General features: G+C 36.6%; 1 protein-coding gene across 2 annotated transcripts in view; it reads left to right on the forward strand.

Moving 5' to 3' along the window:
* PCGF6 (polycomb group ring finger 6) overlaps positions 1-14,546 on the forward strand; it is a 31,842-nt gene that overhangs the window by 15,871 nt on the left and 1,425 nt on the right. For both annotated transcript variants that reach the window (XM_036828580.1, XM_036828581.1), the window contains 2 exons: positions 5,195-5,293; positions 11,284-11,370. In XM_036828580.1, coding sequence (XP_036684475.1) covers positions 5,195-5,293; positions 11,284-11,370 — 186 coding nt within the window. The remainder of the gene's footprint in view (positions 1-5,194; positions 5,294-11,283; positions 11,371-14,546) is intronic.

The raw sequence follows: 14,546 nt of genomic DNA on the forward strand, positions 1-14,546 counted from the left end.
CCTGTGTCCCCTGCACTGGCAGGCAGATTCTTAACCACTGTGCCACCAGGGAAGTCCCTTCTTTCTAATATTATTCTGAAAGAAATCCCTGGCATTTTGCCATTTCATCTGTAAAGTGTTTCAGTACTCTTAAAAGATGAGTCTCTTTTTTTAATGACCACGTAGCATACCAAAAAAAAAGTTACAAAATGTCAATGTTGAGAAAGATAAAATTAAAGTGACAGACCTATTCTACATTAAAGGAGATTACAGAAACATGACAACAAAATGCAGTGTGTAATCCTTCATTAGATTCTGGATTGAAATAAGAACAACTTGTAAAGGACGTTATTAGGACAACTGGAGAAATTTGAATTTGGACCCATTTAGATAATTGCATTGTATTAATGTCATAAATTTCCTGATAAATTATATTGTAGTTATAGAGGAGAGTCCCTTTATTCTGAGATGATAACTGCTGGTATATTTAGGGGTTAAATATCTCAATGTCTGCAAGTAACTTAAATAATAAATGTACACGTATATACACACATATTACATTGGAAGAGATGAAGCAAATATAGCAATATGTTAATCATTTGTAAAGTAGGTGAAGGCTATCTGGATCTTCATTTACTAGTCTTGTAACTTCTTTGTAAGTTTGTGACTTTTCAAAAGGTTGAAGGTGGCGAATAAAAAGAAAATAAGTTTCTTACCAAATATCTAGTCAGTGTACAAGTTTTTATCTCAATCGTAGTGGGTGTTTTGTTTTGTTTTGTTTTTTTAACATCGTAAATCAGGATCCAAATAATGTTCACACATTGTGATTGGTTGATAGGTTTTTTTTTTTTGTTTTGTTTTTTAATTTATTTATTTATTTATTTATTTTTGGCTGTGTTGGGTCTTCGTTTCTGTGTGAGGGCTTTCTCTAGTTGCGGCGAGCGGGGGCCACTCTTCATCGCGGTGCGTGGGCCTCTCACTATCGTGGCCTCTCTTGTTGCGGAGCACAGGCTCCAGATGCGCAGGCTCAGTAGTTGTGGCTCACGGGCTTAGTTGCTCCGCGGCATGTGGGATCTTCCCAGACCAGGGCTCGAACCCGTGTCCCCTGCATTGGCAGGCAGATTCTTAACCACTGCGCCACCAGGGAAGCCCTGGTTGATAGGTTTTTAAGTCTGTAAGTTTTCTGTTTCTTTTTTCTTGCAATTCATTGTTGACAAAGCTGGGTCATTTGTACTATAGTTTCCTACAGATTGGGTTTTGATGTTGCATCTCTGTGCTATGATTTAACATGTTCTTCTGTCCTCTGTCTTTCCCATAAACTAGTAGTTAAGTCTGAGTGTTAATCAGACAGGTTTGATTTGAGGGGACCAAGAATACTTCATAGGTGGTGGTGTTTTTGTCCATCTGGAGGCACATTAATGTCTGGTTGTTTGTGTCTTTGTATTATTAGCAACAATTGGTACTCGATGTCTAAGCCCATTAACTTAATAGGGTTTGGAAAATGATGCTGTCATTCCTCCTTTTATTAAAATACTTCAATAATGAGAAACTTCTATTTGATTAGCCAGTGGTACCATTCATATAGGAAAGAAAGAATAAATGCTGATTCTTTCCCTTGACTTACAAGGTTCAAAATAATGAGTTGGTTCATTAGCATGCTCCAGTCATAATCAATTAGGTATTTTTGTTTTTGTTTTTACTTTAATATGAACTCATGCATTTAAATATATTTGTGGTTTAAACCCATTTTAATTATTATCTTTATTGATGTTCAAATTGTCTTATCATAGATAATCATGGTCTATAATAGCTTCCTTGCTATCTGATATGACAAGATGTTCCATGCTCAACTCGTACATCTCTTGCCCCAGACACAGAATCTGTTATTTCTCCAAGGTGTCTTTTGGTGGTATTTCAAATTCACCATCTGGTTGCTAGGGATTTACCTTGCGACTGGGTTGGTAACTATTTTCAGTTGACAGAGGTAGGAATTTTTTCAAGGTAAAATGAGTTGATACCATCTTTTTAAAAGATATTGGGTTGGCCAAAAAGTTCACTTGGAAAAACACGACCAAACTTTTTGGCTGACCCAGTATTTTTAGTGGTATGCATTTTCTATAGTCAGAAAATAACAATGTCTCTTAAATCTCCCTATAGATTCTACCTTATTGTTTCAACTTTCTTCTCAAATTGACCTTTTGTGTTATAGATGGCGGGGAAGATTGCTGTGCTTAATTTCAAAGAAGTAAAATTCTTCTGTGGAATTTTTCTTTCCAGTTTATATGCAGATGGTAGGAGGCTATTAGATGCAGCAGGAAAAAAAAATGAGTTGACCATTTAGGTGAGAACCTGCTTTGTAGCCTTAAAAAAAAAAAAAAAAAGGCAAAAAACAAAAAAAGCAAATTGTTAAAAAAGCTGGATCTGAATTATATCAGAAAAAAATTCTGTTAACTTGTGAGCCTGAGGTATGAAGACTAAGGTTAACCACGTGAGAACCCAACTTTGAAAGCCAAGACCAATGTTTTTCTTTCAGATACTGGCAGATCTCATAATTCTGTTCTGGGTGGTCTAAAAAGTACAGTATTGATAACTTTAGCTAAGTTGGATTAATCTTAATAAACACTTGGGGGTGAAGTGCTCACCAAGAACTAGAAATTATGAATATTGAATTGTCCTCTGTTGGTATACCTGAAGCCTACTATTGAGATGGTAAGCCCCAGAAATTGACCTTCAGAAATGCACTGGTTGCCAGGCAGGCATCTAGCTAGATTACCCAGAATAGCAGCTTCTCAAGGCACGTGATGGGATTCTCATGGTAATCAGGCAGTGCCACCTACAATGCGGTACCTTCATCACGACTTCACCTGGAGCACTGCTGTATCTACTCCTTAGTGAGAAAGACTGCCTTAGATTTTCAAGATGATTCTTAAACCTGCATTAAAAGAACACGAACCTTTGCCATTTTTGTCTAGATTATATCAGTATCCATGATGACAACTAGGTCCTCTAATTAGATTCCTTTACATAAAGAACAGAATAAATCAATACACTAGTAATAACTAAGTACTTACTATGTGCCAGGAATTATTAATAGTTATTTACATATATTAACACACTTTCCTTATGATAATTCTATGAGGTAGGTTCTATTAGTATCTCTATTTTAACAATACAAATGGGGAAATGGAGACACAGAAGCGTTTAGCAACTTGTCCAAAGACTTGCAGCTAGAAAATGGCAGAACCAGGGTTTAAACCCAGGCAGTCTGTCTCTGAAATATCTGCACTTAACATGCTATCTGCTGCACTGTGGTAATAAGGGATAGATCTATTGTTAGGAAAGTTCTTAAGAAACCAAATTACAGATAAGAGAGCTGAGTGCTGTTACATGGAAGAAATGTGTGCCTAACCTGCCTGGGTCCTCTTGGTAGCAATTCTGGGCTCCCTCTCTGCTAGTGCTAGAAAAACATTGTTCACGTTTTCCTAAAAGGTACCCTTTTAGTTCTTATTACCCCAGCTTTTCATTTTTATTAACAGTAGTATCCTTAAAATTGCCTCAGAGAGAGAGTGGCTAGGTAAGCATTAGTTTCTACTCTGAAACCCTATGGTCTCTCTACCTATCACCTTAGACCGTTGGATCAGATTCCAGCCATATACGTCTAGATGTTAATCTTTTTATTTTCTACTTTTAAAAGAAAATTTCAAACTCATACAAAGGTAGACAGAATAGTAAAATGAATGCCCATGTACACATCACTTAACTTCAATAATTATAAAATCATGGCCAGTCTCAATTCATCTATACCTTTAACACTTCTCTTATATAATCTTGAAGCAAATCCCAAACTATGTATCATTTTATCAGTAAATAATTGTTTCTAAAAGATAAGGACATTTTATAAAAACATAATAATGATACTATAATTTTTATTTATTTATTTATGGCTGTGTTGGGTCTTCGTTTCTGTGCAAGGGCTTTCTCTAGTTGCGGCAAGCGGGGGCCACTCTTCATCGCGGTGCGCGGGCCTCTCTTGTTGCGGAGCACAGGCTCCAGACGCGCAGGCTCAGTAGTTGTGGCTCACGGGCTCAGTTGCTCCGCGGCATGTGGGATCTTCCCAGACCAGGGCTCGAACCCGTGTCCCCTGCATTGGCAGGCAGATTCTCAACCACTGCACCACCAGGGAAGCCCTATTTATTTATTTTTAAAACTTGTATCTGAATGTGTAAAGCAGCTTTTCAAATATTTATTTATTTATTTATTATTTATTTTGGCTGCGCTGGGTCTTAGTTGCAGCACGTGGGATCTTCGTTGTGGCATGCGGGATCTTTTTTTTTTTTTAATATTTATTTATTTATTTGGTTGCACCGGGTCTTAGTTGCAGCACGTGGGCTCCTTAGTTGTGGCGTGAGAACTCTTAGTTGCAGCATGCATATGGGATCTAGTTCCCTGACCAGGGCCTGAACCTGGGCCCCCTGCATTGAGAACATGGAGTCTTATCCACTGTGCCACCAGGGAAGTCCCACATGGGATCTTTAGTTGCATCATGCAAACTCTTAGTAGTGGAATGCATGTGGGATCTAGTTCCCCGACCAGGGATCGAGCCCAGGCCCCCTGCATTGGGAGTGCAGAGTCTTACCCACTGGACCACCAGGGTAGTCCCGATACTGTCATTTTTAAAATTTACAGTAATTCCTAATATCCACATGCTATTTAAATTTCCTAGATTGTCTTATGAAAATTGTTTTAAAGATTTTTAAAAATCAGGATCCGAATAAGATCCATATATTGTATTTGGTTGATATATCTCTTATTTATAGGCCTTGTATCTTTTTTAGTCTAGCGGTTCCTCCTCAGCCTTGGTTGGTTTTTTTTTTTTTTTCCCTGAAGTTTTTTCGTTGAAGAAACCAGGTTGTTTTAGACATTGAATCTTGGGTATTTGCTGTCAATAAATTTTACTCTAAGTTTTATTCTTGATGAGGTAGTAAAACAAATCAGTAAGCCTTTCTATTAAAAAAAATTGTTGACATACTTTTTAGAGAGGTGAAGCTAAGCAGAAATTCTTTTTTTTCTTGTTTGATAGATAAATTAACTCAAATTTCATAGTAATTTTTCTTTCATAAATCTATTGAATTATCTTTGCTATAAAATGTGCTTTAAGGTTTATACATTTTATGTATATTTAATCTGAAATTGGTTTGTTTGTTTACTTTTTTAGCCATTGGAAAAGAAGTTTGTCCGAGTTTCAGGAGAAGCAACTATTGGACATGTAGAAAAATTCCTCAGAAGAAAAATGGGTCTTGATCCAGCTTGTCAGGTAGAGTATATGTGTGTAAAAAGACAGGAAGTTGTGAGATTACCTTTAACATATTGAAGAAAGAACCGTCTCTAGGATTTCATGCAGTGGCTTTTGTTTCATGACATTGTAGATATTGTAAATGTTAATTGAATATTGGTACACAGTGATCCCCACCCCCAAATTTAATCACATTTGACTTGCTGCCATTGATCACCATCTATGGGTGTCAGAGAAAAGCTGAGGGTGTGAGAACGATTAAAGAGCTTCTAGAGCTTCAGCTCCAGCTCTTTTCTTTTTGATAGTAGAGCAAAAGTTTACTTTTCCATCCATTCACTTCTCTTCAGAGGACATCCTTGGATTTATCCATGTTTATCTCAAGACACCTAGAAAAGTGAAACAGCTGTCTAATATAGACTCTGTTAGTTTCCTAAGGATTGAAAAAGATATCTCATTCTAGCTATATAATAACTTTCTTGTTGTAAGATGGAAATCTCAAACCTCATGTATTGTTGTATATAAAGTTTAAATAAACTCGTAGTTTAATAATGTGGGCCAGTGAAAATGCACGTTTATATAGCTCTGCTTTTTCATTAGTCAAATTTAAAAGGAATTTTTGTTATTCTCCATCATGTATAAAATTTTATAGAATAATTTTTATCTAAAATGTCTATTTGCTGTAGATCTGAAATTTTGCTAATGTTTTTAGTATCAATATCTGCCGGTACTAAATATATATTAAATTCAATTAAATGTTATTTCTCTTACTGACTTTGACATAATGCTAGCTGTATCTCATGGCAACTGAAAATTGGAAATGACCTATCTATCACCTTGTAGCCAAAGCATACTTGAGGTTATTCTTAGCCTTTTGGTTAGAAATAGACAGCTGTTTAGGGACTCCTGAACGAAGAATTGTGAGTAATCTCATAATAGTCTATTATTTCTAAAAGCAGAAATCAGAAGACTTGCACCTGATTATATAGAATAAGAAGTGGCACCCAAGAGGGCTTTCTTTAGGATATAGATTACTTCCTCTGTGGCTAGATATTGATCAGAGCCATTTATAAGTTTCACACTGGTGTTTTAAGAAATTTGGTTGCCAAAGCTCTAAATTGGTTTTATTGTGTAAAAATGTGGGTTTATTTTTTCCTCATATCCCAAAATTCAAGGCTTTTAACATTTTGAAATAAAATGATGTAAAACTTGTTTCAGTCTTTAAGTTTGTCTCTCAGCTCTTCGCTCTTTAGGTAAATATTTTTTTCTAATTCAGGTACTATATAGCTGGTAACATTCATAAATTACTGTTTCACCAAAATGTTAAAATAGTGGAACAGAGAATTATCAAATATGCAGACCCATTTGTGACTAAAATTGTTTAAGCCTTCTAAATCCAAGAGAACATAAACAAGAGTTACTTCTAATATGAAGAAAACATTGAGCTAGTTAACCATTAAACAAAATAAAATTCTTGGTCAACCCAGTCACTTGAGCCTTTTGTGCTGACCTTCCTTAAAACCATTTAGTCCCAAATAGAAAATGTATTCTTTGTTTACAGATATGTGACCTTCATAAATGGTTATTTACTAGCAGGAATGAATGATTACTAGGGGACTGTTAAATGATAAAATACCTTTAAAAGTATTATTTATTTGTGGCAGATAAAAATAAAAAAGGAAGACAGTTCTGAAAGATTAAAAAAATGTAGACATGTGTTCTTAAGAGATTTAAGTTAATTCAAATCAGAAATCAGTAATTATCTGAGTAGATTTCTTTCACATAAGAGAGCCCAGTGCCTCTGGATCACCATGGTTGATTTAGTGGTGTTTTGAATTTATTGCTGTCTTATTGTATCTTGTTTTTTAATAACTCTTGTGTTCCTTTGTACATTATTTGATCTTCCGACCTTATTTTGCTTTTTTGAAATGATTACCACATTGATCACTAAATATTCTCTATATAAAAGATGTGGTAGTAGATTTTGTTGTTAATCCTACCATAATTAATTCCATCTTAAAAGATAGGTTCCTTTTTTTTTTTTTTTAATAAATTTATTTATTTATTTGGCTGAGTTGGGTCTTCGTTGCTGCGCGGGCTTTCTCTAGTTGAGACGAGCAGGGGCTGCTCTTTGTTGCTGTGCGCTGGCTTTCTCATTGCGGTGGCTTCTCTTGTTGCGGAGCACAGGCTCTAGGCGTGCTGGCCTCAGTAGTTGAGGCTCACGGGCTCTAGGGCACAGGCTCAGTAGTTGTGGCGCACGAGCTTGGTTGCTCCGCGGCTTGTGGGATCTTCCCAGAGCAAGGCTTGAACCCGTGTCCCCTGCATTGGCAGGCGGATTCTTAACTGCTGCGCCACCAGGGAAGCCCATGTTCCTTTTTATTATTATTTATTTAGTATATGACCTTAACCCTATCATTGAATTGTTTCCAAATCATTTTTCAGAGACTCTAACATGTCATATGGTGTATCCCTACCATTCATTTACTATCTATTGGTACTAAATTGAGCATCTATGTGCTTGGCCTCCAGTACAAAGATGAGACAGAAAATGCCACCAGGCGACTCCGAGTTGTGTGGGAAAGATATAAAAGTAAACAACTGAATGACAATAGGATATGATGAGTGTCACAAGAGCACAGAGTGAATGATTTAACTCTGGAGGGGTCAAAGAAAGGATTTGAAGAATGGATTTTTTTTTTTTTTTGCCAGACAGACAAAGAAAAAAAGAACTTTCTATCAAAGAAAAGTATGTATGAACAAAGAGGAATGAGTGTGGCACTGGCTCAATCAGTGAAAAATCCTGTCTTGAAAGCTTTAGTGTGATCTTGCTTTTAAAAAGATAAGGGTTTTTCTTCCCTTAAGACTATCTTCACATTACGATTTCTGCTCTGAGATTCAGAAATATCGTAGTTATTCTTCCTAACTAAGACTTAATACTCCAAAGGGTAGAAAGATTATGCAGAAAAGAGTTAACAAAGCAGACCTGAGGCTGCTGCCTTTAGAAGGGCTGGCTTCCAAGGTTGGCCCTTGCCTAGCATATAGGAAGTTGGCTTGTAAAAAGTTCCCTGTACTAATATGAAAAGTTACCTAACTATTGAGGGTGTTTCCCTGTACCTAGACTGTACAAACAATGGATCTATGATGAATACCTGCTTTGCTTCTGGGTGTCTGGAATTTGGTAGTTGCTAGGCAGAGAATGCCAACATGACCATCCCTCAATAAAAACCCTAAACTCTGAGCCTCAAATGGGCTTCCCTGGGCAGAAACACTGCACAAATTGGCTGTATTTCCACTGCTAGAGAAAAGAGTGTGTGGGTGTTATCTCCTCTTGGACTGGGAGGGAAGAGCATAGGAAGCCTGTGCATGGATTTCTCCAGACTCTACCTACATCTTTTTGCCTTACTGATGATCTGACTGTGTATCCTTGCTGTGTTGCTGTAATTACTCATAGCTGTAATCATGCTGAGTCCTGTGAGTCCTTCTAGCAAATTATCAAATATGTGGGTCATGTTTGTGGCACCCTCAGAGATGTGATTCTGTTTGAATGAACTAATTTATGAAGTATTTACAGTCAAGTAACTTAAAAATCATCATGTAGGGCTTCCCTGGTGGCGCAGTGGTTGAGAATCTGCCTGCCAATGCAGGGGACACGGGTTCGAGCCCTAGTCTGGGAAGATTCCACATGCCGCGGAACAACTGGGCCCGTGAGCCACAATTGCTGAGCCTGCGCGTCTGGAGCCTGTGCTCCGCAACAAGAGAGGCCGCGATAGTGAGAGGCCCGCGCACCGCGATGAAGAGTGGCCCCCACTTGCCGCAACTAGAGAAAACCCTCGCACAGAAATGAAGACCCAACACAGCCATAAATAAAATAAATAAATAAAAATAAAAAAATAAACAGGAGCTGTTGTTAAAAAAAAAAAAATCATCATGTAAAATGAGAAGCAGTTTAAATGTTTATCAGGAGGATGGATATATAGTTTATGATATATTCATAAAATGGAACACTATGCAGCTATTAAACACAGAGAGCTAACTATGCATTCCAAAAGATTCCATAGTATATTAAGTTTTTGTTGTTTGTGTGTATGTGTGTGTCTGTGTGTGTTTTAAGAATATGTAAAAAAAAAAAAAAAAAAAAGAATATGTAGAACAAAATATGTGACATGATCCCATTTCTAGAAAAACAAAACCAAAATCCCCACATGCACACATTGCATCTAGGACCATATGCATCAAACTGTTAGTAAATGGCTAACCTCTGGGGGTTAAGATTAAGTTGAAAAGAAAATTGTAGTAACCAACTCATAAATGTATACCATGTGGTGAAGCCCACTAAGAGTGGTGGTCTCTGGATTGCTGGATACTTAATAAAAATATAATGTTAGTTTCCAAGTTCTTTAATTTTTCATGGACCTAAGTTCTGTGCACAAGATCTGCTATTATTGCTTTCAAGTCCTTTTGCAAACAAGTATTGCTTTGCTGACTTTAAAACTGGTAAGCGTAAAACAAAAGTTGTTACTAATCGGAGTTTATTCATTGTGAGATACCACAGGGCTTGACTAACTGACCTATGGGCCAAATCTAACCTGCCATCTTTTTTATGAGTTATGTTTTATTGGAACAGCCATACTATGGCTGCTTTCATGCTACAGTGACAGAATTGAGCACATGTGACAGTGATCCTGATTCCCACAAGCCTAAAATGTTTATTATCTAGCTCTTTGTAGAAAGTTTGCCAACCCCTAACATGCACTTATCTTTGGAGAAAGATAGACCTGGGGACAGACCTGGGTTCCGATCTGAACTTTGCTACTTAACTAGCTTTGTGACCTTAGGAAAGTTTAATGTCTTTACTTCTTAGCGTCCTATCTGTAAAATGGGAATTATAATACCTAGCTCACAGGAATGTGAAAATGAGATGAGATAACATATGTCAAATATATAGTGTAACAAATGCTGTGCATAGAGGCTGCTCAGTTAAATGCAACTGCTTTTACTATTCTTACCCAACCATGCTGAAGGTTTTAGGGAGACTAACATGTTGGCAGTGCATAGGATTTTTAGAGTAAACGGAATTTGAAGGTTGGAAATCTGGTTAGGAGACGGTTTCAGTGGTTTAAGCCTAAGAGCAGCAGTTGAAAGAATGATATGAACTGAAAAGGTATGGTGAAGAAGGAAGCAACAGGACTTGGTAACTGCATGTGAGAAGGAAAAGGAGAAATAGGAGTTAGAGCTGATATTTTGGTTTGGAGCAAGGAGAAATTTCATGCCATAAGCTAAATAGGGACATTAGGAGAGGGAGCCTGTTAAGTGATATGTATTAAGATGTTGAGGACCTGTTCCCATTTTAAGGCAATGGGAAAGGAGTACTCAGTGAAAGAGAATATAAGGATTTGCATTTCTGTTTCTAGCAAGTGAGTATACTGGAATCATATTACAATATAGTATATAACTGTACAACCATATCGTTCTTTCTAGAGCATTCTATATAAAAGTAGATTTATCTTAGAGCTTTGACATTACTAAAAGGTCTGAAAAGACCTTGTTAAGATTGTTCCATCTGTAAAACAGTTCCCTTATTGTGTACTTTATGTCAGTAGTAGACTTTCCACTGTTGGAAAATGAGATATTCCTCGTTAAGAAAATTATTCAAATAACTAAAGATTGCCTTTTTAAGCATTATAAGCCCTTTTAATCATTGTGTCATGAAACTTTTTTAAATAATAGACTTTTCTGTGCCTTGTGCTGAACATATCAAATATGATTTAACTTGTTCTCAGAGATTCAAGGAAATCATTTTGAATGTCTGTTGTAGTGTTCTTTGTCCTGCTATGTCCTCTAATGCTCCTTCCATTTTACTTTATTTGTAAAAAGTTTCTAAAATCTTTCTTGAGAGTGTTTAATCAGTCTAAAATAGCAAAGTCTAGTCTAAAAATAATTATGTTGATCTTCCTCATTTTGTCATATGGTTTTTTGAAGCAGGAAAGCAAACTTACATTCTTATTTGCCTGTAGGTAGATATCATCTGTGGTGATCACTTGTTAGAGCGGTATCAAACTCTAAGGGAAATTCGACGTGCAATAGGTGATGCAGCAATGCAGGTAGGTCTTTGACTTTACCATATTTATGCCTAACGGACAAGTTATTTAATGAAAGAAAAATGTTCCATGTTATCAATAAAGTTTTAATAAATATTCTATAATTTTCTTAAAATTATCTGGACTGTAAATAATAAAGCTAATGTTTATTGAATGCTTATTGTGTGTCAGGCATTCTTCTAAATGATTTGTATCGATTAGCTGTCTTATTCCTTATGGTTTTATGAGGTAGGTATTCTTTTATTCCCAATTTTAAAGATAAGGAAACCAAGGTACAGAGAGGACATGTAACTTACCCACAGTGAGTGAGTGAGTGAGCCAGGGCTCAAACCCCAGGCAGTTTGATTCTAGAGGCCTTTTTTTTTTCTCTGTCCAGTATTGCAGTAGAGCTTTGAAGACTACTGGGCAAATGTATCTGCAAGGACATTTCTTTAAGAAAAATTTGTAGATACTCATTAGGCTATAGAGATTCACATACCATTCCTTGCTCAATTGGTAAGAAGCCATGGTAACTGTTACGATGTTTTAATTAGCCTATAATGTGAGTGGGAATATAATATGAAATCTGGTCTGGATACATGAAAAGCAAGATAAGACTTACAATTTTAATGAAGAGGAAGTTTCTCCTGGAACTTTACCCTCTAATTCTAAAATCCGTTGGTGGATCATATAGATGAGGAAACTGGTGTAGAGAGATTAAGTAACTTGGCCAAGGTCACTTGGCTAGTTAGTGGTAGAATCAAGGTTCACCTCTTAAAAAAGTTGAACTTAAAGCTTAGAATCTTAACAAAAGAGTAGCTGAATACTTATTTGGGTGATTATTTGATTATTCTTACATGTTTTTAGAAATATAGCACCATACCAATTGTCTACATTTTGGCAACAAATAATTCAAAAGATTCTTCATAAAATACAAAAGCAAAATTGTTTCTTGGCTAAGTAAAGCATACTTAAAGATATAAACAAAACATTTCTTAAAATTTTTATAAGGTCAAACTTCAGAAATCTTAGAAAATGATTGTCTTTTTTTTTTTTTTGGCTGCGTTGGGTCTTTGTAGCTGCACACGGGCTTTCTCTAGTTGCAGCGAGCGGGGGCTACTCTTCGTTACTGTGCGCGGGCTTCTCTTGTTGCGGAGCATGGGCTCTAGGCTCTCAGGCTTCAGTAGTTGTGGCACGTGGGCTCAGTAGTTGTGGCTTATGGGCTCTAGAGCACAGGCTCAGTAGTTGTGGTGCACGGGCTCAGTTGCTCCGCAGCATGTGGGATCTTCCCGGACCAGGGCTCAAACCCGCATCCCCTGCATTGGCAGGCGGATTCTTAACCACTGCGCCACCAGGGAAGTCCCGATTGTCTTTTTAAGAGTTAAGCTTGATTAGAAATGTAAGAATCTAGGAGTAAAATCGCAAAGTCAGTGGAGTGGGTAGAAAATATGACTTCAATTCAAAAAATATTTACGGAGCACTATTCTAGACATGGGGAGATTCAGAGACGAGCAAGTCCCAGAACTTAAATAACCTGAAATATTTTTAATTAAAGTCCTCATTGATAACAATGTGTCATGTAATCTCAGGACCTCTTAGCTAAATGAATAACATATCTCTGCAGTGGGAAAGCTAGGAGGTAGCAAGTGAGGGAGAGAATGGTAGGAGCTGAGATCTGAGCAGTTGGAATAAAACCATGCAGGACTTTATAGGCCGTAGTATGAACTTTGGATTTTAATTGAGTGAAGTGGGAGACTACTGATTGGAGAGATTTGAGCCACGGACAGAAGAGACATAATCTGACTTACCTTTTAGAAAATTCACTCTGGTTGGATAGTTTAAGAAGACCATGAATGGAGACATCTAAAGATAAAATATAAGTAATATTTATATATTCCTATATATTTATATGGAATATAAACATAATAGACATAGATTTAAATTTGAATTATAAGGAATTATCTCATTTCATAAAATGCGATTTTATACATGTATTGAAGTTTTGAGATTTTGAAACAGCTTGTAATTGTGAAACATAACTATATGCAAAAAAATTGACATTATGTAAAATGTAATTTGTATTCATGTAAAAATGTTAATAGGATCCTTCTGTGTGTGTTAGAATACAAATTCATTTACTTTGATTAGACTAGTTAGTCTAGAACAGGTCTGATGGTCCGTGGGCCAAACATGGTATGGGACTATACTTTATTTGGCTTATTCTATGTTTTAAATATTTTTGAGTTTAAATTCCTTTAGCTAAGCGTCTGCTCTCTGGTTTACCACTGGTCTCAACATACCCTATTTGACTACATACCTGACTCACATATTCATTTATGTTACTTTTCTGGCCTTTGTGGGCATTTGAATTGGTGAACCCCTTTCTAGAATTTTGGTGAGTTTTCACTGAAGTTGCCGGTAACAGAAGCCAGATTGCAATGAGTTGAATAGTGAATGAGAAATGAGGAAGTGGAGCCATGAAAAAGCTTAATAAAGAAGAAAGAGAGAGCGATAGCTAGCAAAGGGTTGGAAATGCAAGGCGTGCATGCCACCACTCCCTCTATATGTTGCTCAAAGTAGGTCCATTGCCCATGGCATACTTCCCCAGTGAGCCTTCCTTTTAAGCTAGTTTTCCAGTTCATAGTAGATTAGAAATAACACCTTAAAAAGCACACTTTTAAGCAGCCTTGGTGAGAGCACAAGGAATTAAGACCTGATATCAAGAGAGGAGACACAAAAAGACTCAGAAACAAAGTATCTGGAGTCATTTACTGTCAGGTTATGTTTCCCATGACCCCAGAGGACATCACTGTGTTACAGCACAGTGTATTTACTGTTCATAAGGATGACTCTGGATATCAAAGAAAGGGTAAATTGTATTGAACAGACTTCAAGGAGGAAGTAAAATGTATGATACATTACATGGGTAAGAGTTCCAAAATTTTCTCACTTGTTTTAGTTGTAAGCTGCATTTATGTGGGAAATAAATGTTTTATTTTCTTAGCAGATCCATGATACTTTATGATAATTGAGTCTTTTTTAGAGAAGTCCAGTGCTTGGGTCATATATTAAGTAATCCATGCAGAATGAAATGTGTATCTTTTAGTTCTTTTTGAAGAACTGTTTTGCCATAAACAACCTTGACTAACTGTGGATACCTGGTAGTTTCAGAATTTTCTTCTGAGAGTCATTAAAAAGGC

This window comes from Balaenoptera musculus, chromosome 16 (genome assembly GCF_009873245.2).
Source record: "Balaenoptera musculus isolate JJ_BM4_2016_0621 chromosome 16, mBalMus1.pri.v3, whole genome shotgun sequence".
Lineage (NCBI taxonomy): Eukaryota > Metazoa > Chordata > Mammalia > Artiodactyla > Balaenopteridae > Balaenoptera > Balaenoptera musculus.